Below are 27,588 nucleotides of genomic sequence, written 5' to 3'. Positions count from 1 at the left end.
AAACCCCGTCTGGCCAATCACAGCGCAGTGCGCTCCGATGACGTACTTTGACTGCGACTCGGGTACCGACCACCAACATGCGGAATGTATTGACTTCAGCCAACGTGTGAAGTGAGAAATAAGTAATTAATTTCACTGTAGCTGACACGAATATTTAAGTTTGGGCATTTAACGTGAGCAAGATGGCAAACCTTCAGTTCAAGACAAAGTAAGTGTTTGATGTATCGCACGTGCATACCTTGCTAACTGGCTAACACAAGCTAGGCTATAGTGCCATTTATATAGTGTGTTAAATTTAGTTAAATTTATGTTTTTTTCCCTCACAGTTATGTCGTTGACAGCAAGATTGAGCCGTTTTACAAAGGAGGGAAAGTGCAGGTGAGTTATCTGCCTTGTGTTGTGTGTAAAAAGTGTCGGTGTTGCTTAAATAAGTGTTTTTAACAAGTTGTACCAGCCTGAAATGATCTCAAAGGACTCCACTGACTGCTGCAGTGCCACAAATGACCTTCTGACCTCTGATACGATGGTCCTCAACCTCTCTGGCTGATTGTTTTCCAGATCAGCAACGATGAAAAGTACATCTTTTGCACTTGTGAATCTCGTGTCAACGTTTTGGAGATCAGCACAGGGAAGATTGTCCACAGTGTTCAGCATGTGAGTACTGAGTGGGTGGTTACTTTTTGAAGGACAGAGCCATATGTCTTTATGTGCAAAACTAGAAGCCCTATCTCAAAGACTACTGCCAGAGAATAATGACCAGCAGAATATAGCATGTGTTACATGCCTACATATGTACATGTAAAATTGCTAAATGTAAGTAATGTATATGCGTTATGTAGGCTAATCAGATTTCTTATTGATTTTATTTCTGATGAATATGTATAGCATTGGTAATACTAATTTGAGCTAAACTGCTGAATGAACAGAAAGTGATTTAGTAAACAAAGCATGTCAAACATTTTCTGGTACCAGCTTCTTAAATGTAAAGATTTGTTTTGTTTTGCATCATATTGTTGATTGAAAAATATCTGTCTATGTTGTAATTTACAGGATGATGAGGAGGACATCACATCCTTTGCGCTCAGCTGTGATGATGAGGTAACGCAAACACTTAAAGCACCTGTCATCACTTCAGTCAGACTTCATTACGTGGATGTGGATGCTTTCGCTGGAGGTTCTTTCTTCTCTCAGTCGGAAAGAAATTATTCAGTCTACATGTATGTCTCTGTTCTGCCATCCACCACAGATGCTGGTCACAGCTAGTCGAGCTCTGCTGCTGAAGCAGTGGGACTGGAGGCAAGCTCAGTGTACTCGCTCCTGGAGGGCCATTCACACTGTTCCTGTGGCCAGTATGACCTTTGACTCCACCTCTACACTCGTGGCCACAGGTCAGCAATTATTGACAATAAGTTTTGTCTTTTGTGTACTGTGTTTCTGCCTGATCTCTGCTACATGAACATTGTGTGTCTACTTGTTGTCTTGCAGGTGGCTGTGATGGCACTATAAAGCTTTGGGATGTAGTGAAGCAGTACTGCACTCACAACCTTAAAGGCTCATCTGGCGTTGTTCAGTAAGTTGAAATGTCAGATATCAGAAGTTGTTTCTTTAATAATGTATAGTAAACATTTTTGTTGGTGGATTACCAGGGTTTTTCCTGCATAGAGAACATTTGGGCGCGCGCCTACTCCGTTTTCCTGAGCGCCTATGACAAATCCCGAGCGCCTAAGGCAAAAAAAAGTCTGCGATGAAAAAAAAAAAAAAAAAAACTGTTCATCACGTGCATGTCAGCGAATATGTTCTCAATAGTATGTTTCAAGTCCCGGTTCAACCCTCGTTCTGTTTGGATCACGAGTAATCGAGTTCAGTGTTTCCCCTCGGGTTTCCAGCTTCAGGGGGGCGGGACCTGTAGACGAACAGCGTGTATTATGCATTCTTGTCTGTACATTCTAAATACGACTGTTGTTGAGTCACGGAATGCAATTTAAGGATGTTTTCAGCCGAGAAGTTAGTAGTTTAAGCATCAAATCTGTGGTCGGTTTATCGAGATTCAGCCTAATAAGGATATGCGACGCAGATTTGAGGTCCTGCTCGCGGGACCTCTGAGCTCCGGGCGCTCAGCGCGCTGTGTGGCCGCCGAGAGCAGCCTGATCTCAGCAGGACTTTTTTAAATGCTCTGCTGGCTCTGACGTCTCCGTAGCGGCTAACCATGAGATATAATTAGGTTTTGGAGGATCTAAAGAGCACAACGAGTTTATTATTTATTAAAAGATAACGTTACGTCAATTTGACTGAGATTCATAACTTCATATTGTAGCGACCCTGGGTCAGAATGGAAAGCTCCGAGATGTTTTATAGTTATTACCGTTTATTCGGGAACAAGTACCAGGCTACTGTGGGCGGAGTATACGCCAAACGACAGTGAACACCGCAACACATTCTACTCCACTGTAAAGTATTTTACAGTGAACAATTGGAGTAAATTCATGAACAAGAACAGTTGATGTGGTGACGTCACACGACCAGAAAGACCGTCCTGCGTCCTCGAGTCTGGACTACCAAGACCAGACTCCAAGAAAACACGAGTCTGTACTCAGTGTTCTTGGAATTGATAAATGGCTGAAGTCAAAGAGCTGTCTAGGCTAACTTCTGCAAATGGTTAGCTGAGCGAGCTTCAGCTTCATGTGCCAGGCAGAAATAGTAGAGCACAACACACCAGGTGCATCACACTCCTGTGACCAATCATGCTTTAGACAGAGGTTCGGACCGCCCCAGCTCATTTGAATACACGTAAATGTCACACATAAATAAATGAAGAAATACGTGTGGACACATAAACAGAGAAATAAATAAATGAAGAAATACAGAAATGTATAAATATATTTATGTAATGATGTCCTGTTGATTTATAACTTATATTTATTCATTCCTGTATTTATTTATACATTTATTTAAGCATTTATTTATTTATTCCCATATTTATTCATGCATTTATTTATGTATTTATTCATGTATTTATTCATATGTAAGTCATTTTGAGTCCTCCATTGCCAGCTGCTGATCACTCACTCAACAGCCCCATTGCATGAATAGATGGTGCGCGCGTAGCGCGCCAACATTTTTTTTGGGAGCACCGAAGACCCATTTTGACCCAGGAAAAACCCTGATTACCATAACAACATTTTAAAGTTACAGGTTTTAGGCTAGTTAGACTTAATGTGTGTCCAATAAGAACATGTAGTTGCATACTTGTGTGTATCTTTGCAGCCTGGTCCAGTTCCACCCGGACATCAGCAAGCTGCAGCTCTTCTCCTCCTCCCTGGACTGTGCGATTCGACTGTGGGACCTGCGCTCCAGTCACTGTGTTTGTGTTCTGAAGAGTCACTACAGCGCTGTCACCTCCCTCAGCTTCAGTCCCGATGGTGACACCATGGTCAGGTACCGTACACTCAGCCAGGCTGTTATACAGAGCAGCTAAACTTTTAGAGACATCTAATGGGTAGTGTTTTCTTTCTTCCTCTGCTGTAATTGTGTGCCGATCTTTATTTGTAGTTCTGGTCGAGACAAGATCTGTACAGTGTGGGATCTGAAGGATCGACAAGCCAAGAGAACTGTGCCGGTCTACGAGGTAAGACGTCGTGCGGAAAACTGGGAGATATTCAGGTCTTATTTAATTTGTACTCTTCGTGAATAATAAGAAAGCTTCAGTCTCTGTGTGTGTTGACTTTGTCGTCAGGCCGTGGAGGGTGTTGTGCTGCTGCCTGAGAATGAGGACTTGTCTCAGATTGGAGTGAAGAGCAAAGACTTGCATTTCATGACAGCGGGCAGCAAAGGTTCGCTTATTGAGTTTCCCGAACATCTAATCTGTGTTTCCGTGTGAATCCGTATTTTGTGTGACCTCAAAGTTTTTCTTTAAATGTCTCTGTTTCTCCTACCTTCTTTACCTGGTAGGTGTAATGCGAGTGTGGGAAGCCAGCACAGCGCGTTGTGTCTACACCCAGACCCTCTCTGAGGACGCGCAAGATGAAGAGAAGGACGATGACACCCGCAGACTAACGTACCTCCTTCTCCTCCCTGCCTCCTCCAGACTGGCCACAGTCACAGCAGAGCACAACATTGTGCTTTACCAGCTACCTGGTCTCACCACACAGCAGCAGGTGTGTACTGAGGTGGAGGGTGACGTGTTTGTACCTTGCAAATTGTTCTATACAACGTGAGCATCAAACTATGGACTACGGCTATTCACGGCTTCTTTTATTAATATTTAGAACACTACAATTAATAGACACCCTCGCCCTCTTCTGTTGTTCCCTCTGTCCACTCTCTCCCAGTTTGTGGGATACAACGATGAAGTGCTGGACGTGAAGTTTTTGGGTAAAGGGGACAGCCACATCGTGGTGGCCACCAACAGCTCCCAGCTGAAGGTGTTTGAGCTGCTCACCAACAGCTGTCAGATCCTCTACGGACACACAGGTCAGTAACCACCAGAGGGCAGCGTGTGTGTGTACAAGTACCACACAAAGCAGTGTGTTTATTTAGTCACCAGAGGGCAGACATTATTTATTGATCTGTCTCTTTCCACATTTTACTCCAATTCTCCTGTTTTAGGAATTGTAAGAACAATAAATGTAGGAAAAGGAGTAATTCTTCAGTCTATTTATCTCTTTTCTAAAAGCTACAATAGCTGCCTGTCTTGGAGAAACGTGGATGGCTGTGAAAACAAATCTTGAAACGATTGCAAATATATTACCACACTGGTAATACTAGATAATCTCTAAGAAAAATAAGTTTTATTTGTATTGCGGGGGATTTGTATTGATATTATCAAAGAAATACGAATAACCTTTTATTTGAAGAGAACGTACGTGTAACACACTTACAAAGTGCTTTACATGCAATATAAAATTCAACACACAAGACAATAAATAGGAAATAATGCAATATTTAAGCACACGCGCTCTATAAACCATAGTAGGTTTAGTTAAAATTGTAGCTGTCATTAGAGGAACTAGAATTCAGATCTTCTACAATCACGTTATCTCAGCTTCATAGTGTCAACAAGTGCTGAACCGGTTGCAGAGAAGATGATCTGCTCTGCCATTCACATTCTGTATGTGTTTATTGTCCACAGATACTGTCCTCTCACTGGACGTGTTCAAAAAGGGCTTTCTCTTTGCGAGCTGTGCGAAGGTGAGCACACATCTTAAAACCTTCCAGCCCCCGAAACTAAGGAAAAGACGAGAAGAGCAGTGTGTAAAATGAAGGTGGTGTACTGGCAGATGTGTTATTTAATATTCATATGTTTAATTTAGTTTGTAATGACCTGAAACTAGGAATTGTGTCCACCGCCATTTTTCTACAGTAGCCCTTTTTTTACTTCCTGAAGTCCACCGTAGCTCCGTGACACCCTTGGAAAGGGAAGAGTGTGTGAAGGGTTATTCAGTTGGCTCTTTATAAATGGAGGCACTATGGAAGCACACTTGAGCCAACTTTGATTTATTGATTTATTTACCTGGGACTAAACATTAATCCACGTTTCAGTTTCCACCTCATGCCAAGTTTCGCAAATTAGTTAGAAATTAGCAGCCCAATGTTTTCAGTTTATAAAAGTAGTGCCTGCGATGGAGCAGTATGATGGCTCATGATTATCAGTTTATGTTTCATGGTTAGGTAATTAGTGCGCGTTGTGTCTCTGTCTATAGGACAGGTCAGTGCGTGTGTGGCAGATGGACAGTGACAGTGGTCAGGTGCATTGTGTGGCTCAGGGCTCCAACCACACTAACGCTGTGGGCTCCATCACCTGCTCCAGGTAACACTCCTGCAGACACGCTCGTGTTTCTTGTCACATGTGCCGGCAGGAATTGGTCGTAAATTAAAGGACATTAATGGGTGACGGAAATGATTCTCCATCTTTTGTGTCCAGGATGAAAACATCTTTCATAGTGTCTGGCAGTCAGGACTGTACCCTGAAGGTGTGGGACCTTCCAGCAGACTTGTCTACGACAGGAGCGGACATACATCAGCTGACCCCCCGCACCACAGAGAAGGCACATGACAAGGTACGAGCACAACACTCCACACACAGTTCAGGAAGAAGAAAGAGCAACGTTTAAACATCCTGCCAATTGTTATTTCCAGCTCTCATTTTCTCGCTGTCTGCACGGCTCTGTACAGCTTAACTGCTGTTCACTGTACAATGCGTCACGTTGACTGTTAAACACTTCCGATGAATAGAAGCTGTCATTCTGTTAGCTGTATTGTCCTTGTTAGCGGTTCGCTGTGCAGGACTCTGCTGCCCAGTGTTATTCAGCCTCCCTCCTGCTGCCCCGACCAGCCAGTTAAGGGGAGTGAGGAGTCAGCGTTCAATGACTATAAAACATCCAATAAAATATGTCTTCAACAATGTGAATCACTGCAACCACAAGAGGTCCGTAAGCATATTGACAGTCACACAAAAAGAACTTGAGTGAAAGGTCCAGTAGAAAGCAAGATTATCTGAAGACAGACAGACAGACACTGAGGCAAGTGCATGACCAAAATATAATGTCCTGGCAACAATAATAATGATGGGTGAAACAATATCCTGAGATGTTAACTAAGTTAAAGTACATACAAAAGGTGTGTGTCAGGGTGTGTCTACATATTTAATATATCACCATATGATTGTCAAACAGCTTCTTCCCTGCCACAGTCAGACTGATGGCACAACACAGCTACTGAGAAAGAGGCACTCCTGAAACTGTGAAAAATGTGCAACACTACAATCAGTGCAATAGCCCCACACAACCTTCCCCCAACATCTGAACATGTGCAATATCCCCATATCACTGTCCCCTCCCCCTCTTTCTTTCCTTTTACAAGCTAGGTACAGCACTAGCCTACTTATTACTGTTAATACTGTAAATATTGCATACACTTTACCACACTATGTACAGTGTGTTTTTTGTACAGTGTTTTTTAAAATATGTTTCATATTTCTATTATTATTACGGTTACTATTATTATTATAGTGTGTTTGTTTTGTACCTGTTGACTCGGAGAACCCTGCAAAAATAATTCCGATGTGTCTGGACTGCTGGTCTAGGTACAGATGGCAAATAAAGAACCTTGAACCTTGAACATGTAACATTCATGTAATTATAAGCTGGAGAATGCATTGTTTAGATTGTCTCTTCTGAAATTCAAAAGCGGGACTTTCAAGTCAGGTGACTTTCAAGTCAAGTGACAACAATGAATTGGATGTTTAAACCTTGCATCCTTTATCAATCAAGAACAGGGAAAGTTTAAGATTTTGTATTTTAGATTTCCTGTTTCCTGCATGATTAATGCGCTGAGGAAAGGTTTTTGACACGTCCCGGCATTGTCTTCAGGTCTTTCTGTCGTCATGTACTGACGTACTCCTCTGCTAATCTGTTAAGAGGAAATTCATTGTTAACATTTATTTACGGAACAATATCCTATCAGGTTACGGCTAAATTATATATATATAATTTTTTTTCATGGGAATTTGCATGCATGACTGTAATGAGAGTGCACGGTCTTTCCTCGCAGTGCAAATGTGTCTGACTGTCACAGATAGTCTGAGTGTTCAGCAACAACCGCTTCTAGAAGCTGTTATTTTTTATTTTAGTTATAGTTTTAATATACTTCCCTTATCTGAAACCTGTAATTCAAAAGTACGCATGGTTATAATCCGGTTAGGACTTTTTCCTTGTCTTGAATTACAGGAAACTGAACGGGGGAATTTATTTCTATATGTTTTATTAACCAATCTATACAAGCACTGAGAAAATAAGCAGTTAAAAATCCATTTATCCTCAACCAAAAACAAGAGTACAATTCTGCTGAAACATTAATAATAATCATATGTTATTAGATTAATGACAGGGTTCACTTTTCTGCATTGAGTACTTATATTTTATACTTTAAGTACATTTTCTTGTTAATTAGTCCATGATTTACTACTTAAACTTACGATGGAGTACTTTCACTGTGGTATGTTTACCTTTACTGAACTCCAGTAGAAAAACTGTTGTCTGTATCAAATACAGTTGGATCATTATACAATTATTATTATTTATTTTTTGTAATGACATTTAATTAATGAGGTTACTGCAGAACCCCGACAGTAACTTGGTTACTTAATGTTTGTAAAAACAGTTGTATATTCTATGAGTTTTAAAAAGGAGTACACTATAATAGTGCATCAATAAATAACTTTACAGTTGCACCATTTGCTGATCTGATATATAATAGTGTAACAAAGCTTCGGGTGGATCTTTTCCTTTTTTTAAATGCACATATTAAGAAAAGCAGTAAACTTTTGATAGGATTGTTTAGTCCTTGCTCATGAGGATTTTTCTTGCTCACTTTCTCACACACACACACACACACACACACACAGTGAGTCAGGTTTCAGCTATCTCTTTGTTCACTGTTCCATACTAGGCGCCTATTAACTTAAGGAAGTGGAGAAAAATGTGCGCACAAATGTTACTGGTACACATCTAGTATCCTGCTCCATTTACACACTCTACTCAAGTTGTAAGAAACAACAATCTGTCAATCAGCAGCACTCTGTTAGTTAACTTGTCTTTTGTTTCCAAACATTCAGGCGGTATTGTAAGAAGAAAGATTTGTAAGAAAAGTAATTTAATTGTTTCTGAGCAAAATTCCATTTTGAATACATTTACACACACAAATTTAATAATAATTGTTTAGGCTTTCTTCCAGAAAGGGTTTATTTTAACATGATATTGTCTTTATTGCATTAAATTCCATTTCATTTAGCTGAAGCTTTTATCCAAAGCGACTTCCAACCATACACCATAGACACAGCTACGGGGAGCCTTTCAGGGTTAAGTGTCTTGCTCAAGGACACATCGATTAGGTGAGCGGGGATCGAACCGCCGATCCTCTGATTGAAGGACGGACCTGCTAACCACTGACCCACAGTTGTTTCCAAAGTAAATTTCCGGTTGAAAACCCGAAAGGAAAACTACTCCTGTCCCACAAAGTTCCTTCCTTCAAACTCACATTGACTAAAAACTCAACTTGAGAAAGCTCATCCTCGTCTCCTCATCTTCCGCCATTGCTTCCTGCAGGATGTGAACAGCGTTGCGTTGTCTCCCAATGACAAGCTGCTGGCTACGGGGTCCCAGGACCGCACGGCCAAGCTGTGGTCGCTGGCGGGGGAGGGGGCCGTGGGCATGCTGGGGGTGTTTAGGGGCCACCGTCGCGGCGTCTGGGCCGTCTGCTTCTCTCCTGTCGACCAAGTGCTGGCCTCGTCCTCCGCAGACGGCGTCACCAAACTGTGGAGCCTGCAAGACTTCAGCTGCCTCAAGGTGGGACACCAGAAGTGTGCACATGTCCCAGAGTGCCGTTTACATACCATACATACATACCATACATGCTGGGCAGTAATTTATCTTCCTTGTCAGTGTCCTTCTTTAAGCAAATACATCACAGGCAGTGTTCCTTTTATTTGTTAGAGTTCCGAGTGAGTTATTTTCCCACGGCTGACTGTAATTGTGATATTTGTGTGGCTTTAAAGTAAAAATTATGTGATTTGGTTTGTTTGTTTGTGGTTTTTTTCCTTTTTTTAGACATTTGAGGGTCACGATGCGTCTGTTTTGAAGGTCGTCTTTGTGAGCCGAGGCACTCAGCTGCTCACCAGGTAACCTTCATGCAAAGGTTTATTTTATTTTTATTAACAGGTTAGTTTCTGAAACACTTTGCCGTGTCAATACATTTGAACAAAGCCTCACTTTGTGCTGTCCATCAGGAAAAGTGAGTTTCAAACCAGTTGGTATACAATAAGCCAACATCCTCATTATATTTAGCATGGCGTATGGCTTTTGAACACTCCTTTTGTTTTGTCTTGCGTTATTGTGGATCCCCTCACACAGTTGTAACTCAACTCTCCCAACTGGTGTTCTGTCCTTAGCGGCTCTGATGGTTTAGTAAAGCTGTGGACCATAAAGACCAACGAGTGTGTGAAGACGCTGGACGCCCACCAGGACAAAGTGTGGGGTCTCCACGCCAGCCGCAAGGATGACAAGATGGTGACCGGTTCAGCCGACTCCAACATCACCGTGTGGGTGGTAAGTGAGATGTGATTCCTTCACCTGAACACGGACGCACAGAGAATGAAGCCGCATCGATTAGCAGTCAAACTTTATCGCCCGGTAAAAAATAGTTTTTCTCGTCTTCAAAACGTGACTAATAAATCACTAAATAAAAGCAAGAAAATTAAATACAAATTTAAGATTTTATTATTATTTAACAACTCAAAGACCTTTAATCATTGGTCAATGCCCTCTGGCTCATGCAGTCAGTATTTGCATCCAGCTAGTGAGGAAGTGACAGAATAGATATATATATATATTTAGGTCTTTTTGTATCTAACCTTCTGAGGGAACCTTTCGTGAAATATTTTGTCCACATCTTATCTCTTTGGTTATTTTCAGCTGACCTTTAACTCTAACTGTGACCTTTCAGGGGGAATTTCCCCTGCGGGCATCGATGTACGTCCATAAACATGTTGTCTTTTGTCAACTGCTAGGATGTGACTGAGGTGGAGCTGGCGGAGGAGCAGGCCAAGCAAGAGGATCAGATACTTAAGTAAGCTGCACACAACAGCCAGTTTATCAGATGCGACCGCATCGGCTGATGTCCTTCAGCCCGTCGTCCTCTCACTGAAGTGGTGCACAGGCCGGTCATCTTTTCAAAGATCCTGGAGGAACCACTCAGCCTCAGACCTGGCTTTGGTCCCGCTTGTTGTGGCATCATGTCGCCTGATAATTTAACAGAGACTGTGGTAGCTTGACCTGTGACTCTCACTGGTTCACAGGTCAGGCCTCGCTGTTTGTGGTCTGAAAAAAAGAAGGGAACTTCAGGTCTCAGACAATTGATTATATTCAATTTAAATTAAATTAAATCAATTTTTTATCGCCCAAAATTACAAATGTGCCTCAGCGGGCTCAACAATCTGTAAACATCCGACATCCTCTGTCCCGGGACATCACTTCAGGATAAAATAGGTTTTTAATATATGTCTATGTTGACTCACAGATGCACTCTGACATCAGTGTTCACATTGACACCACCATGTTTAACAAATCGATTATTATCAGGCAGGATTTCTTGGAGTAAAACATGTTGGAACTTTTTGTTATTGGAGTGAAAGAAGTCGATTTCGTCAAGATATTGTTATGTGAAAAGGAGAAGTTTTTTCTACATTGACTTTGTGTATTTTATGGGTAAGTTAAACAAAGGGCTAAAAAGTTCATGTGATTCATATACATCTGTCAAACCTTTTACATGTTACACTTTCTATCCATAGTCGAGGACCTACATTTTTTATTTGGCGCTAATTTGCCGTAAACTTTGAGGAACAAATATTTTAGCATGTGCCCGTTTCTAAACGCGTGTGCTTCTTGTGTCTGAAGGCAGCAGGAGTTGTCCAACCTGCTCCATGAGAAGAAGTACCTGAAGGCCTTGGGTCTCGCCATCTCACTGGACCAGCCCCGCATTGTGCTCACGGTGATCAAAGGTACTTTGATAGTTAAGGTGACACTTCAATACTGACAGCAAAGAAACCTTCAGGCTACCAAGGATGCCTCATCTACACATGGTTAAAACACTTTCTGAAGAGTTTTATAGCTCCTCTGTTATCGCTGCATCTCTGTCCTTCGACATCTTACCTGTCGTTATCTCGTCGATCAGTCATCGCTCATCGCGCAGCCCGCCCTGACAAAGATTAACAATCGGTCACAGACCTATTTTTGTTCAAGGAACAAAATGCAGTGAAGTTTTGTTAATCTGAAGCGTAATAGTCATCACGTCCCACGACACAACGGTAGGTGACTCGAGTCAAAAAAGTTCCTGGAAGTTTCACAGACTCGATTCATTGTTCTAGTTGTGAAACCCTGATCCATACCTGCAACTAGTCACTTTTTCGGCGAAATTTGTCATTATGAAATCAAAATATGTCATCCACGTGACACACAGACAGTGAAGGAAAGCCCACTGACATACAGACAGTGAAGGAAAGCCCACTGACATACAGACAGTGAAGGAAAGCCCACTGACATACAGACAGTGAATGAAAGCTCACTGACACACAGACAGTGAAGGAAAGCTCACTGACACACAGACAGTAAAGGAAAGCCAACTGACATACAGACAGTGAAGGAAAGCCCACTGACACACAGACAGTGAAGGAAAGCCCACTGACACACAGACAGTAAAGGAAAGCCCACTGACACACAGACAGTGAAGGAAAGCCCACTGACACACAGACAGTGAAGGAAAGCCCACTGACATACAGACAGTGAAGGAAAGCCCACTGACACACAGACAGTGAAGGAAAGCCCACTGACACACAGACAGTGAAGGAAAGCCCACTGACATACAGACAGTGAAGGAAAGCCCACTGACATACAGACAGTGAAGGAAAGCCCACTGACACACAGACAGTGAAGGAAAGCCCACTGACACACAGACAGTGAAGGAAAGCCCACTGACACACAGACAGTGAAGGAAAGCCCACTGACACACAGACAGTGAAGGAAAGCCCACTGACACACAGACAGTGAAGGAAAGCCCACTGACACACAGACAGTGAAGGAAAGCCCACTGACACACAGACAGTGAAGGAAAGCCCACTGACACACAGACAGTGAAGGAAAGCCCACTGACACACAGACAGTGAAGGAAAGCCCACTTGAGGATATCTGGCCATTGCTAATCCAAAGGCTCCTAAATGCTTTAGGGTTCATTTTTTGTGAGATAACACTGTATGACTAACTAAAGACCACACGCACTAAAGACCACACACACTGTGGACTTGAAATAAGATGACCAGATATGCCCCAAGAGCTGACCGTCTGATGTCTCTGACATGTTGTTCTCTTTCGCTTCTAGCGATCCGTCAGGTGGAGAATAGCCACGAGCTGTTGGAGAAGACAGTCCTGAAACTACGGGTTGATCAGAAAGGTAACGGATGAATGACGTCCGTCGGCCTTTCGAATGATGGAATGCATAAACGACCAGGGAAAGAGATGTTGAAGAGTGAAGGGGAAGAAGTTCAAACCGAGTAAAACTAATGAAGTCTGTCTCCTTTCCCTTCGCGGCCCTGTTCTGACGTCAACGCCACTCAGAGTCGCTCCTGCGCTACTGTGCTGTGTGGAACACCAACGCCAGAAACTGTCAGGATGCTCAGGCCGTCCTCCAGGTGCTCCTCACACACCTGCCTCCCGAGGAGCTGCTGCAGTACCAGGGCGCCCGGACCCACCTCGAGGGACTCATCCCGTACACAGGTCTGTGGTGCCTCTCCAGACGTCGTGAGACAAAAACTCAACTAAATAACTGTCCCTGCCGAGGTGATGTCAGTTAATCTATAAAATACTCAAATGATGAATAGATAATAAAGTGGGACATACAGGGTTCATACGGTCATGGAAAACCTGGAAAAGTCATGGAATTTTAAAATAGTAATTTCCAGGCCTGGAAAAGTCATGGAAAAAAACTTAAATCATAAAAGTTTTGGAAAAGTCATGGAAATTTGTTAAAATCACATGTTCATTTACGCCGAGTTTGAAATAATTAATATATTTTTGAAAGAAAGACGCTCAAAATATAAGCCAGCGATAGCTCTCAATACGCAACATTTTCTACAGTTTTCATGTTTATACCGAGATTTCAGTTTGGTCATGGAAATTTGGTTAAAAGTCATGGAAAAGTCATGGAAATCCATTGGTCAAAATGTGTAAGAACCCTGGACATAATAAGAACAACCGCCGTCAGCAATTACAAGTGCCGAAGAAACACCTGTTTCAAGGCTGTGGGTGAAGGCTCACACGACATCTGTCGAAAACACATCCGCCTTCTGTTCACCCCTCTAAATAGATCGGTCTGTCTTTATGAGGCACACTGGGACAAAGAAGGGTTAGTAAGAGCGGTGCATGCCTATGAATCCTAAGTATAACATACATTTGGAACCAATGCAAGAATTTGCCAGCAAGGCTTTGAGTGGAGAGACAGAAAGAGGAGGAATGTGTTCATGAGTGACTCCTTTGTTTTATTGTCTGCGTGTCGGTTAGAACATAACCACAGCACATGAGAGTCACTGAGTATCGTGTAGTTTAGAAGCAAAGTGGATGTAAACGTCAAAGTATTGTGTGGAAGCGATCAAGCCGAACTTTCCTAATGCCCATCTCGTCATTGCCGTTTCCCTGAAGCTCCGGTTCCTGATTAACATGTGAGCTGAATGTCTGTTGACTCCCCCCCCCCCCCCCCCGCAGAGAGGCACATGCAGAGGATTGGCAAGCTGCTGCAGGCGTCCATGTTCCTGAACTACATGTGGCAGAAGATGAGAGTGGCCGGAGCACCGTCCAGGTGAGGCTCGGGCTGATGGGGCCGTGTTGTTCATGGTACCAGTGAGACAAAAAGACGCCATGCAGGGAGTTCAGTCGGAGTAACGGATGAACTCATTCCAAGGCCTTTCAGACACTCGAACACCGTGCAGCCGTTTAGACACTGAGCTTTGACACCTGAGCACTGACAGACTGTCTCCATTTAGAGCCACACACTCTTTATTTAACCTCTGTCACAGACTAGAGGTCAGCAACCAGAGCAACCAGGGTTAAGTTCAGCAAAACTGTGCTGCCTCTGCTCAACGAAGACATGTCGTCATGTGGGTCAAACACAACATGTATGTGGCTGAGCTCGTCTCCAGCAGACAGACAGCTGACTGTCGTCTTTCTCTCTCACGTGAATATGGAAGAGGGAAAGGTGGCAGAGCAGCATTCTCGATATCGAGTGTCCAAGTCGAGTTCAGTGGAAAGTAAAACTGATCCTGAGATACTTACTGTAAATGATGCCGGGAAATGGAAAGTTATCAAAGCATTCATGCAGATTCTAACTGATTCTTGTTTGTGTGTCCTGTCTAGCATGGGCCAAGATGAAGACATGGATACCACAGCTCTGGCACAGCCTTGCTTTATGATTGAAAAGGAGAAAGGAATGGAAAGTGGCGATGAGGAGAAACTTGATGACAGTGATGACGGACAAGGTGACGATCCAAATGGCCCAGTTAAAGAAAAAGAGGAGGCGGAGGAGGAGGAGGAGGACGATGATGAAGTCAGTGCCTCAAAGAAAGCCTCCACCAACGAACGGTTGGTGGAAAACGGAGGGAGCACCAAAACAAATGGAAACCACCACTCTGGCAGTGAGGAGAGCTCAGATGAGGAAGACCAGGAAGAAGATCAAACTACAGTAAAAGTGATGAAGTGTCTCCCGATTTCTTCCGTTCTACAAAGCCAGACTTCCGCCAGCTGACGGGGCTCTCCGTGCCGTTAACGGGTGGCTCACTCCCGAAAGGGTGCCGGCAGCTCGGGCCATGAAGTGGAGCGACACGCTGAATGCGGCAGGAGAGACGGGCGTGGAGCGACGGCGATGGAGCGCTTCGTAGGAATCTTTGTGCATTCCCCGTCTCGGCAGCTCGTAAAACATTTTCTTTGCCTGTCACGTGATTCCGCGTCAGTTTGTTTTTCTTCCAGTCCGAATTTGGCAGAATTACAAAAACAAACATACCCAGCCTGATTCCCTCAAACAACGTGGCCATTTGGGAAGAAAAGAAGCAGCCGAAGCCGTATAAACATTGTTCCCCCTCTGCAGATACCAGCAGCGCCCTCTGTCTCCTCCGGCAGCGCCGCGGCGTCCTGATCCACCGGTTCAGCCACAACCGGTGGTTTCGTATACAAGCGTGTATTTTTATTTTCAATGACTACAAATGTTTATCAAATAAATAAAATCTGTTCTTTGTGATTTGACAAGCATTTAATTTATTGTACAGCACCATATTATTCACGAATGGTAAAAGTTAGTGGAAGAGAGGAAACAAGGTGGTAACCCTTGTGTGTGGATGTTCGTAGCTCAGTAAAGATCGGGTGGTGCAATCGAAGAACATGAAACAATACATTGATGAGTCAACGGTTCATTATCCAAGCCGTCACTGAGACATGAATGTCGGTCTGATTGGAGTCCCATTTCAAATCACCTCTACAGGTAGTTTGATTCCAGTTAGCAAACATTGCATTTGAGTTTCATGCTGTCCAGACTTTGCAACGGTCAATCTAAAATCGTTTTTAAACGATTAATCCATCAACCGCTTGTAACTTGTGATGCGACTGAAAACAACATTTAAAAAAAGAAACGTTAGAAGATAAATTCAAGTTATCAAAAAAAGGTTTTATTTGTTTCAAGCTCTTCAGTAACATATGAACACACATCATTTATATGGTCAGACTGGAGCGTACATTCAGAGTACTACACACATCCCATGTGTTAAATTGAGTTTCCTTTTCACAGGCAGCAGGAAATAGAACAACCTGCACACTCTGGCATTTTGGACAAACATGACTTCAGCTTGAACCTTGAGCTGCTCTCACCAAAACAGTCCAAATGCAGATAAGGCACTACACAAGGTTTCCAGTATGGAAAATAAATGACCATTTGAAAAAGGAGCTGAGTTATGAGTGTTTACCGACTAAACTTGTGTTTACATTCGTAGACTACTGCAACTCTTCTAGTTCCACGTCTGCAGTCAGTCTTGTTGTTTAGTTTAATTCAAATGTGATTAGCAGAACTCCATCCTTGGGCCCCGGCAGAGATAAAGTTCCTCGATAATAAAGATGAAGCCGTGTACCCTTCAGCGACTCATCTCGGCCGGACTGGGGGGGGACGTTCTGCCTTTGCTCGCGTTCTTGCGGGTGACGGTGCAGCACCGGGCGAGGATCTCCTGAGCCTGCGGTCTGGGCGGCACCGTGGGCGTCGTCGGGCCCTTGAAGAGGTTGGGTTCGGAGACGCTAGTGGGAACCATTCTCCCCTCCGTGATGCTCGTCGGGCTCAGCTGGTTGCCCCATGTCGGGCGAGGCGTGCGGCCGGCACGCAGCTGCTCCCCGGCGTAGCTCTTGCTCAGGTTGAAGGACGAGGAGCTCCCCCAGGAAGAATTGAGGTCATCGTCGCTGTCGCTCAAAAAGCTTCCGTCGCTCTCTGGTCTCGTGTCACGCTGCTCCTCTTCTCCGTCCATCTCCACCTTGATTACGGGTGGAGGGCCGTACTTTGGAGTCACGGGTGGGGTGGCAACGTAGGCGGCGGGGGCAACGATGCGAGCCGTCAGCGGATAGGGATGTTGGTCGGACGCGGTGTCCATCGAGTGAGACCTCTGCTGCCTGGGCATACGGAGCAGGTTGGGGGAGGACGGCCTGGCGGGTGGAGGATGCGACAGGTTTCCCTGCGAGAGGCTGAGCTGGTTGGAGTGCAGAGTCGGGGGGAGGATTAGGTTTGAGGGGGCGGAGGAACGACGATCCTGATGGTTGCCTGGCAAGCGGATATGAGGGGAGCTGTAGGGCTGCAGGTACATGGAGGGGATGTAGCCCGCTTTACCGCTGTATCTGTTTGGAAAACGACAAAGACGAGAGGGCGGGGTTCAAGTCTGGAGGAGCGTGAAGCGGGGAGAATGTCTTTGCGACCCGCCATCTCTAACGCCGCTGGGAAGATGTGTACGGAGTTCAGCCAAAGTGTGAAATACCTGATGAACCACCAGCCGTTGGCAGACTTCTGCAGGACCTCCACCACTGAACCGATGGCCACGGTTATCTCGTCATCCTTGGTGGCCTTGTAGCTCTTGACCGCAGTGTACACCCCTCCTGAGAGGGGAAGACGAGACTTTGATACATCGGAGCATCGTGACATTAACCCACCGAGGTATTTTTGTGGGCCGAGCGCTGATCGTCTTAACAACGTCTCTCGAAACCGCATCTGTGCACATACCTTGTTCACGGCTCCCATTTCCATCATCTTCATCGTCGGCGTCATCGTCCTCATCAAGCTTCTCCAGGTAGGGGGCAGGGAACCAGGCCATCTTCTTGTCTTCATTCTCCACAAGCCACCAGCCTGAAGCAACGCGACCACGTGTTACACAACATGTGTCGGCGTCAGGGGGACGATGAGGTTCAAACCGACACCGGGACACCGGCGCTCGCTCACCCGCCTGGTCTTTGATGAGCACGTCTACTTTTTCGTCCAGCGCCACTTTGAAAGGTTTGTTCTTGGTGTCTTTGGTCTCGTACGGGGCCATGCATCTGTACGTCTCCGTGACGAACGGCTGGGTCACGTTTCCGCCACCGTTGACCTGTCCTGCTTCGGCGCGGACGTCTTCGTCTGAAGGCAAGATCATGATGCTGAGGAGGACAGAGGGGCGTTCATTTGGAAAGAAAAACACAGGGCGGCTCGTGCACAGGTCTAATCCCAACGTCGGCGTGTGTCACTCACTATACACTCAAAAAACGATTCAATTCCCAGTCGTTCCTTCTTTGTGGAGTTTGCATATTTTTTTAGTTAGTTTATATTTTGAGTTGGACAAACACAAATTAATTTAATTTAATGAATATCGTTATTTTATTTTAGATGTATTTGATACAAATGAGTTGGACTAACTTAATTACATTTTATTGCACTGATGTGCTAAATTTGAGTTGGAGTTGCATATAATTATTGGATGGAAAACCTGCCAACAATTTAATTGAGTTCATCCAATGAGTCATTTCTTTGAGTGTATTAGCTGAGCAGGAATGCAGACGGATCTACCGGGTTGGGTTTTAAAGGATCCCGGTGCTGATACTTCGGCATTTAACATAAACCAGGTCAAATGCTTCCCCCCCAACTCATATTGTATATTAGTAATCTTGTACTGTATACTTTTTTATAAGGAAAACCAGGACGAAGAAGTGTTTTCCTTATTTTCATGCACATAACGTATAATCAGCTTTAGTGGATCATTTAGGTACATCTATATTTTTCTTTATGAAACTCAAAGACTTTAGTGTTTTCTCTGGGCTCAATGGCCCCATAAAATAATAAATGTATTCTGATTTACCATAAATATGTTCAGCCTACCTGTTCTTGGCAAAATCTGGCTGCAGGTCCTCTGCTTTGGGGTGGAAGAACTGGATGAGCTCTACAGACTGACACACCTGCGGGTCGCAGCTCAGAAGTTTATTGCAATATTTCTGCAATAACTTGAGGCGCTGCAGTGACTTGGTTGGACCTTTTTTCTGGGTGCCAGCGGTCAACTTTTTGTCTGAAAGCACAGGGGACGCTTCAGAAGTCAGAATCCAAACTGCAAATGCACTTTCAGCTGCAGCTGTAATTTACCAACACACACACACACCTGGAAACTTGGGAAGGACTCTGTCGGAGTGCTTTATGTTGTGTGCCGTTGGGAATTTTTTCTTCAGTTGTTTCTGTTTGAAATAAATGGGTAACATAACTGTTATTAACTAGAATGGGCACTCGGTAGAGCGCATACCTTCGCATATCACAAGATTGGGCATTGCATTATGAACATTTTGGCATTAGTTGCATGCCAATTGGATACAAATTGACCGTGCTATGGTAAAAAGAAGATGTTGACCTTTCCATGACCTTGACCTTTGACCCGATTGATCCCAAAATCTAATCAAATGGTCCCCGGATAATAACCAAACATCCCACCAAATTTCGTGCGATTCAAGAAGATGTTGACCTTTTCATGACCTTGACCTTTGACTCGATCGATCCCAAAATCTAATCAAATGGTCCCCGGATAATAACCAAACATCCCACCAAATTTCATGCGATTCAAGGAGATTTTGACCTTTTCATGACCTTGACCTTTGACTCGATCGATCCCAAAATCTAATCAAATGGTCCCCGGATAATAACCAATCATCCCACCAAATTCCATGCGATTCAAGAAGATTTTGACCTTTTTCATGACCTTAACCTTTGACCCGATCGATCCCAAAATCTAATCAAATGGTCCCCGGATAATAACCAATCATCCCACCAAATTTCATGCGATTCGGTTTAATACTTTTTGAGTTAGGCGAATAACACGCATACAAATAAATACGCGGCGATCAAAACATAACCTTCCGCATTTTCAATGCGAAGGTAATAACCAACAACCACACGTGCACGCGCGCGCCACACACCGAGGATCTGGATAGCGTTTTACACTTACGTGCATGTTCTTGAAATCCGGAAAAGTCCTGTAAACTACAATCTCACACTGGTCCGACCAGAGCACGGAGGTCATATACATCTGAAGAGAGACAAATACTAAATGAATCACACTGAGAAGCGCACATTTGGAATGCGGCACCTCTTAAAAATCTGGAGGGGAAAAAAGAAGAAGAAACAACTCCGTGTGCGCTTACTTTGCACTTCTCCTTGTGCAGCACTCCGACTAAACGGACGCTGAAGGGGTACCGCTGCGCCTCCATGACGAGCCGACGGACACCGCGTGTGTCGGATGCAGGTGATGCGCGCTGCGACGGCGAAGGTGAACTGAAGCAGAGATGCGCTGCAGGTGTTTTTATATTTCCTCCTCCACCGGCGTCAGGCGAGCACGTCCAAAAGACACACACACACACACACAGACAGGTGGAGCAGGTTTGGTGTGTCATCCCTGCCGGGGCTCATGGTGCTCCACTTCCATGTATTCTACTTCTATCCCTTCACGTGCACACACCTCACACGTGCACAGATTCAGGAAAGTCCAGCGTCTCAATGTTGGGTGCGTCACAAACAGGTTAGGCCTTTATATTCTATTATAGGATTCATAGTCTCATTCTTTGGGAATGATCTCAGTAAAACGTGTTCTGAAAGTATGATGTGGAGGTGTGAGAAGTTAAAATGTATAATTAGTGTATAACATGTTTGTTTTGTCATGGTAGAAGTCTGTTAAAAAAAGTGCTTTATATGAAATATCTGACACTTTGAGAAGGGCAATAAAGAAAATTATAGAATCAAATGACAAAAAGTGGTCAATGAATACATATAAAGACTAGAATGGGCACTCGGTAGAGCGCATACCTTCGCATATCACAAGATTGGGCATTGAATTATGAACATTTTGGCATTAGTTGCATGCCAATTGGACAAAAAAGTATCGTGCTATGGTAAAAAAAGAGTTTGACCTTTCCATGACTTTGACCTTTGACCCGATTGATCCCAAAATCTAATCAAATGGTCCCCGGATAATAACCAATCATCCCACCAAATTTCATGCGATTCAAGAACATTTTGACCTGTTCATGACTTTTGACCTTGACCTTTGACCCGATCGATCCCAAAATCTAATCAACTGGTCCCCGGATAATAACAATCATCCCACCAAATTTCATGCGATTCGGTTCAATACTTTTTGAGTTCTGCGAAAGATTTTGACCTGTTCATGACCTTTGACCTTTGACCCAATCGATCCCAAAATCTCATCAACTGGTCCCCGGATAATAAACAATCATCCCACCAAATTTCATGCGATTCGGTTCAATACTTTTTGAGTTTTGCGAATAACACGCATACAAATAAATAAATAAATAAATAAATACACGGCGATCAAAACATAACCTTCCGGCATTTTCAATGCGAAGGTAAAAAGGTATAACAGGAGGGCTTCTGGTGTCGCTCCACACAGTACAGATGGAGGGCACATTTCTTACATTTAAAAATGTAATATTCTCATTTATCCCTTTATCTGAACTGTACTCATCCAACCACATGCACACGCACACGTTTGTTTCGTAAGTCAATGATGGTAATCAAGCCACTTTGTTAAAGCCAGATAAGGAAGTTACTGCCCCATATTTGTGTACGCTCACCTGACTCACATGAGTCTTCTTCTGAGCATTGACTTGTTTTTTAAACGTTTTTAGCTAAACTACTTAGGCCTAAGTGGTAAATCAGCCTGATGGTTACCATAAGGAAGTCCCAAAACAACAAAAAATACTCATCACCTTTAGAAATATTAGAAGTATTTTGAAACAACTCTGCACATTAAACTATTTTGTGTGACTTTGACCTCCTGATACAGGAATGGAGGTACTGAACATACCTCAGAGATTTGCCCCTTTACACACACTGATGTATGGGTGGCCCCACCCTTTATCTTCCACACCACTTGTTGGTTTACTTAGCTGGACAGCATCATGTGACCTGAACTGCTGCAGAAGGCTGAGATGTTTGGAATGTTCAGAGCTAGAGAGGAAAGGACTTGAAGCAGTTAGTGGTCCTCTACTGACATCTAGTGATGAGCTCTGTGGTCGGCAGGGCCCACGTTTCAGTTTCAGCCAGGAAGGAACCGTTGCTGCACATTGCAGCCACCTCTCTCCCTAGCTAATGTTTCCTGACTCCACTGTCAAATGCATTGTAATAATGACTAGCTGCATATAATAAGATGAGGTACGACGAGGTATGAAACAATTCACTCTTTATTTCTCCTCACCCAATGAGGCTGATTTAATCATACATCTTCTTTAAATTAAGTGTATTCAGGCAAGACTTGTATAATAACACTCACAAATAAACATCTGTTTCTTACATTGCTCATTTTCATTCTGTTATATGATTGATTAAAAAACAAAAAACGTAATTTTTTTTCTCAATCGGATTGCAACATTTTCAATCCACATACTTAAAAATACAAAATTAAAGGATTATTCCCACAGCCCATCAAATCCCCTAGTCATGCAGCAGCTGAAAGCCTAAAAGCAACAGAGGCAGGCGGAGGACATGCGCTCCAACACACAGCTGGGACACAAACACCTTCCACAATGATTTTAACTTCTCAAACACGGAAATAAGCTTTCAGGATTTAAACCAAAATATTTAAGGACATTTAAAATTTTAAGGCAGCAGGTTTTTTCTCCACCCTTAAGTATCAAAGGAGGTTATAATCTTCCTACTTTAGACTTTTTCCTCCACGAGTCACAAAAAGTGCTTTTTTGACAGAATATGTTTCACTGATGACCAAACAGCGACACATTGTAGACGGGCAAGTTGCGCGGAGCTTTTTTTCTAACGCTCAACTGTTGTGCCTTCCTCAATCAGCCACGTTTAACCGCTTCTGAAGATGGAAAGAATATTAAAAGGACGAATGTGACCAGACTGAAACTAAATTTATTTAAAATTAACATCCAAATCATAGCATTGTTTTGTTGTCACAGCTTAAAATCTCCAGACAGTCTAACTCCACATGTGCCCCATTTGCCGACACCTATTAAAGATACAATTTTTTTTAAATGTTCTTTTTAACTAATGGAGTTGGAATGTACCGTCACATGTCTGAGCTTCAATTGCTGGTAACTGTTAGTAAATCTATTTTAGCTTGTTTTTCTTATGCAGTTTTACTCGGACGTTTCCGCTAGAAAATAATTAAAGGAAGATAGATCACCTGGAAACGTAAAACAGTCATGGGCTCTTAGAAAGCCGACCCATGTGTGACCTTTGGCTTGCATAGAGAAACTTTGACATGAAGCCATTCGAAGACTTCGAGTTGCTTTTGAAAAAGCAGCAGCTTGGAAACGATTGGTTGTTGGCTACAAACCACCAGTTTGGAGGTCATCGTCGCTGTAATCCTACGCTCACATTCAGCTGTTGGTTTCAACACGTATTGCCCATAAACGCCATCCCTGAACGCCAGATCCACAACTTGCATAAAAAGTAGACCTCTGCTCATCATTGCTACTTTCTGCAACCGTTTGGCACAAAAAACCCCACAACCATCAGACTCTGCATTAAACACTACGGGCGTGTCAGAGTGATGTTAGATGATGTAAATTAAGCTTTAGTGAACAAACGCACACCCTTTATACGCGTTTCTTTTGCAACTCTCTTCGCTGAAAGGCAATTGTGTTTCTCCACTGAAGGAAACCAGGAAAATATTTCGATGTCCGACAACATGAAGACAGATCCTTTGCGAGTGCAAAGAGATCGGGTGGCACGAATTAAAAACAGACCAAAATAGAATTAAAAATGAAATCTGAGGTAAACATGAGGCTCTCCAGTGACTGCAAGAACCAACCATCCTCCACTGATCTTTGACTTCCTCTCAGCTCGTCCTTCTCGGTGCCTCCGTCCCGTCAGTCCACCACAGGAGAGTATGACCACGTTTGATGTCCCTGCAGGAAGGGAACCGGGTCCGCTCCGATCTCGGCACTAAAAGACTCTCCGCTGTTCCCGTCCCGCTGCACCACAGAGCCGTATGAACTGTCCCCTCCTCGACTCGGTACTCGCGTGTCCGTTTGTCAACGAAACTCATAAATAGGAATACTGTGCTCTCGAATGTGGTTTAGGTTTAAAGACTGGTACCTACAGAGGCAAAAGAGGATCGAGAGTCATATCGGCAAGAGAAACATGCACTTATGGGGAAAAGAGGTTGTGTTTGCAATGTTTGGTCGTTACCATTCTGAGCTCCGATGGTAATAGTAACCCTCAATAGTGGCGGTGGACTTCTGGAAACAGATGTAATAGAAGCCAGCGAAGGAGGCACCACTAATGTCTTTGATTGTGTGGTCGGGGACTAAAAACTGCTCCTGAGGGCGCAGAAGAAGAAGAAAAAGGTAAACGGTTAGAGCTGTAAGCCAAAACAAGGACAGAGAGAGATATTTTGTAAGATGATGTACTAACCTTCCACCTCATGAAGACATAATCACTGTTGTCCAGCATTTCGTAGTCAAAGTCGTCCGAGTTGAAGCTTTTGGCATATTTGTAAAAAGGCTGGAACTTTCCCTGGTAAGAGTTCATAAAATACTGATCAGAGAATAGAAACTACGGAGATGATAAGACAACTGTAACTCGGGTCTATTTTACTGCCACGTAAAATGATCATTATACGCTTATAAAATACAGCGATGTCGGTTGTTTCTTAACATAAACTTAATTTTCACAGGTGTGATGAGTGATAAGTGCTGCTTCTGCTCGGCTCCATCTATTGTTAGTCGAGAGACAGCCAAACTAAATTGAAAACACAAAACATACATTTTTGCAATTTATGGTCTTTTCTGGAAGACATAAGACATAAAACGAAGCGTCAGTGAACTTGGTATGGAGAGCCGTAGACTCGATTGGTTAGTAATCAACCTAATTGAAAGTAAAACCGGACATACCCAGTGCTTTCGGTCCACGTCCTCATCTGCGTCCCACTTCCTGGTTAAAAAAGGCCTTTTTCGACTGATAATTTCACCAGCAAAGAATGTTGTGAGAGTCGGATACTCCTATCACACAGGAACGGGAAAGAGAGAAAGTAAACATTTATTATAGTGGTTCTGCATTGCTTCAAAAGTTTATGCCTGCAAACGAAATTTGTTTTTAAAATGCTTTCAATGTGATTTAGTCGATCACTGCGCAACATTAAAATAATTTAAATGTCCTAAATTAAGAAAGTACAGTAAGCGATGCAACAAATATGATTTAGTAGCGGTTATCCTACGCTTTGAAGAACTACATTTTAAGAAACGTATACAGCTCCCACTAGCTGTGCTACAAGTCACATGTTGGGGAGAATCTTCATCACTATGCATGTTGACTTAAAGATTGTTCTCTTGGCTTAATTCTCACAAATAACCTGCCAGTTTAAATATGACTTTCTGCCACAGCAAAAAGCTCCCTGCTGGAACTTGCTGACCTTTTGCCCTCCATGTATTGCGTGATGTCGACTAGGGTTGGGTACCGAAACCCGGTGCCAATATTTTACCGGTTCCAATACAACCGGTATTACCCGGACCGAAACGCAACGCACATTCCGGTGCTTCTTTCCGGTGCCTGAGCCGATTGAAATTGAAAAAAACTATTGTTGTGAACTTCTCTGGTGACTCCGCCCTGTCAGCAGGTTACGAGCCTCTCATATTTAAGTTTGACAGCGGAGGCTGCGCCGTGTGTGACTGCGTGAGCCCTGTGGAGCACACCAGCGTCAGGCTGGACGCGACGGGGAGACCGTCACCGGTCCCCCTGAACACGGGGAGACCGATGATGACGAGCAGCCGTGACTCAGATTAGTACCGTAACGTTGATTGCAAGTCTTGCATTCATAAAAGTAGGCCAAGAAATAATAAATTAGCCATTATAACCATGTTTAAGCTAGCTCGTAGCTAGCGCTAGCTACGAGCTACGAGCGTGACAGTCTGTCAGCAGATGTGTTGATGTACAGCGATCCCGGCTGTATACCCGGTGTTACCGGGAATATAATGACGGAGGAATAAAGACCGTGGGGCATCACTTTGTTTCAGTGTAACTCTCGCTGTCAGAATCAACACTTTATTTGTCACGTGTCATCTTCAGTACCTCTGATTGGTTGTTCTCTTTTCCCATCAACACAGTGACAGGATTAACCCTATAAAGTCTGCACATGACAATACATATCACATCATATAATGGAGAACATATCTTGTGTATGTTAACAGTCCGATATCCGTTGTTTGTCAGTGCTCCATGATAACGGCTTCTACAGGGAATATGGCCAAAGAGGTTTTTAATGTCCTTATTGTGCGTTTAAAAAAAAAATATCGGTTCAGGCACCGTTATCGTTTTAAAAGTACCGGTTTAGCACCAGTATCGGGAAAAAGAAAAAAAAAACGATACCCATCCCTAATGTCGACACACTTAAACTAAGAACTAGAGTGCAAACCTGAAACAAGGACAGGTTACGTCTAGTCGGACCACAAGCAAGCAGAAACAAGTTCCCACTTGCTTAAAACAGTTTGTGCTCAGAATAAAAGTCAGTCTTACGACATGTGAACTAGTTTCAAAACTCACCTCAGTCAAACCTTTGATCTTCAGGTAGCCGCACAAATACGAGTCTGCCACAGTCACATGCTGCAAACAGAATGAGGGGAAACAGCATCATGCATCTCAAGCCGCTTGAAACCACAGGTACACAAATAGTTATTATTTGTAATGATTTTGTTAAAGGGCAGGAGGGTCGGCAGAGACAACCCGTACAAAGTGGGTTTGCAGTCAGACATCTCACGTCCCGTCAGTGAGGCTGCTGACATTGCTGTCAAAGTCAATTCTATTAGATTAATTCCACTCATTTTGGGCTGCTGGTTGCACAATATGCTAACTTGTAGGTTTGGTTGCTATGTGTAACGTTACTGCAGAATAGCTGACTATAACGTTAATGGTTGACATTAGGTCCACATTCTAAATGTCAGTCGAAACAGTCAATTAGAAATGAATTGGGTCTGCGTAGCCTACTGACTGACAACCATAAACAGCTTCACGAGCTAACGTCAGCTAAGTTAGCAACTACTGCTACAAATATGCTGACTTTGCCATGTATTAACAAACTGACGTTAACGGACCAAACCGGACAAGTGCACGTCAATGACGATTTACCTGTAAAACAACCTCCACGTCGTAGGAGTTGCCTTTGCTCTTCTGATAACCCCGAAACTGTGAGCCGCTGTACAACAGCGAGGTGGCCACCCCCGGCTGGAGGGTGTTGATCGGGGCAGGGGGAACAAGCGAGGCCGAGGATGAGCAGGCCGAGCCGGTGGTACCGAGGCACTCTGCTCGGACAGGCATGATGAGCGCTAACGTGTCGTCGTCAGCAACCGTCATTAACTCTATGGCCGAGAGCACGAGCGCTGGACAGAGGATGGGTCCGGACAGAGGGTCTATCAAATCCCCCGAGCTCCCAAAAACTTTGCTCAATCGCGTGAGCAGCCCATGGACCGACAGCCGTGGAGGGACTCTGCAACG

At 43.7% G+C, this 27,588-nt stretch overlaps 3 protein-coding genes across 3 annotated transcripts; 1 reads left to right on the top strand and 2 right to left on the bottom strand.

Moving 5' to 3' along the window:
• Window positions 1–63: 63 nt before the first annotated feature.
• On the top strand, window positions 64–15,828 carry tbl3 (transducin beta like 3). The gene is made up of 23 exons (XM_056407865.1): window positions 64–208; window positions 327–378; window positions 559–654; window positions 1,051–1,098; window positions 1,247–1,388; window positions 1,486–1,570; window positions 3,265–3,435; window positions 3,550–3,625; window positions 3,734–3,830; window positions 3,949–4,154; window positions 4,329–4,470; window positions 5,129–5,187; window positions 5,700–5,806; window positions 5,921–6,056; window positions 9,102–9,341; window positions 9,603–9,673; window positions 9,944–10,100; window positions 10,562–10,620; window positions 11,448–11,551; window positions 12,925–12,996; window positions 13,161–13,319; window positions 14,304–14,397; window positions 14,952–15,828. The coding sequence occupies exons 1-23, from the start codon at window positions 183–185 to the stop codon at window positions 15,337–15,339; spliced, it is 2,787 nt and encodes a 928-aa protein (XP_056263840.1). The 5' UTR covers window positions 64–182; the 3' UTR covers window positions 15,340–15,828.
• Window positions 15,829–16,617: 789 nt separating this feature from the next.
• noxo1a (NADPH oxidase organizer 1a) lies at window positions 16,618–20,433 on the bottom strand. The gene is made up of 8 exons (XM_056407879.1): window positions 20,265–20,433; window positions 20,069–20,149; window positions 19,235–19,307; window positions 18,961–19,144; window positions 18,052–18,245; window positions 17,836–17,958; window positions 17,594–17,711; window positions 16,618–17,456 (listed from the first exon to the last, which is right to left on the bottom strand). Exons 1-8 carry the CDS (start codon window positions 20,328–20,330, stop codon window positions 16,712–16,714), a joined length of 1,584 nt encoding a protein of 527 aa, XP_056263854.1. The 5' UTR covers window positions 20,331–20,433; the 3' UTR covers window positions 16,618–16,711.
• A 1,868-nt stretch (window positions 20,434–22,301) lies between these two features.
• gid4 (GID complex subunit 4 homolog) lies at window positions 22,302–27,578 on the bottom strand. The gene is made up of 6 exons (XM_056407898.1): window positions 27,223–27,578; window positions 26,641–26,700; window positions 24,996–25,103; window positions 24,517–24,618; window positions 24,292–24,422; window positions 22,302–24,198 (listed from the first exon to the last, which is right to left on the bottom strand). Exons 1-6 carry the CDS (start codon window positions 27,445–27,447, stop codon window positions 24,135–24,137), a joined length of 690 nt encoding a protein of 229 aa, XP_056263873.1. The 5' UTR covers window positions 27,448–27,578; the 3' UTR covers window positions 22,302–24,134.
• Window positions 27,579–27,588: the final 10 nt, after the last annotated feature.

The sequence above is a fragment of the Pseudoliparis swirei genome, chromosome 23 (genome assembly GCF_029220125.1).
Source record: "Pseudoliparis swirei isolate HS2019 ecotype Mariana Trench chromosome 23, NWPU_hadal_v1, whole genome shotgun sequence".
NCBI classification, from domain to species: domain Eukaryota; kingdom Metazoa; phylum Chordata; class Actinopteri; order Perciformes; family Liparidae; genus Pseudoliparis; species Pseudoliparis swirei.
This window is presented reverse-complemented; position numbering and strand designations above follow the sequence as displayed.

What these genes read in the sequence shown, in the direction of transcription:
- noxo1a (XM_056407879.1), bottom strand. Translation starts at nt 20,330, where the DNA reads ATGGAGGCGCAGCGGTACCCCTTCAGCGTCCGTTTAGTCGGAGTGCTG. An exon ending in GCTCATCAAAGACCAGGCGG is followed by an intron (nt 17,959 to 18,051) that starts GTGAGCGAGCGC and finishes GCGTTGCTTCAG; the next exon opens with GCTGGTGGCTTGTGGAGAAT. An exon ending in AACGGCTGGTGGTTCATCAG is followed by an intron (nt 17,457 to 17,593) that starts GTATTTCACACT and finishes TTTTCCAAACAG; the next exon opens with ATACAGCGGTAAAGCGGGCT.
- gid4 (XM_056407898.1), bottom strand. Translation starts at nt 27,447, where the DNA reads ATGACGGTTGCTGACGACGACACGTTAGCGCTCATCATGCCTGTCCGA. An exon ending in ACGTGGAGGTTGTTTTACAG is followed by an intron (nt 26,701 to 27,222) that starts GTAAATCGTCAT and finishes TTCTGTTTGCAG; the next exon opens with CATGTGACTGTGGCAGACTC. An exon ending in AGATCAAAGGTTTGACTGAG is followed by an intron (nt 25,104 to 26,640) that starts GTGAGTTTTGAA and finishes CCTGTGTGATAG; the next exon opens with GAGTATCCGACTCTCACAAC.
- tbl3 (XM_056407865.1), top strand. Translation starts at nt 183, where the DNA reads ATGGCAAACCTTCAGTTCAAGACAAA. An exon ending in TCTTTGCGAGCTGTGCGAAG is followed by an intron (nt 5,188 to 5,699) that starts GTGAGCACACAT and finishes CTCTGTCTATAG; the next exon opens with GACAGGTCAGTGCGTGTGTG. An exon ending in GGCTCCATCACCTGCTCCAG is followed by an intron (nt 5,807 to 5,920) that starts GTAACACTCCTG and finishes TTTTGTGTCCAG; the next exon opens with GATGAAAACATCTTTCATAG.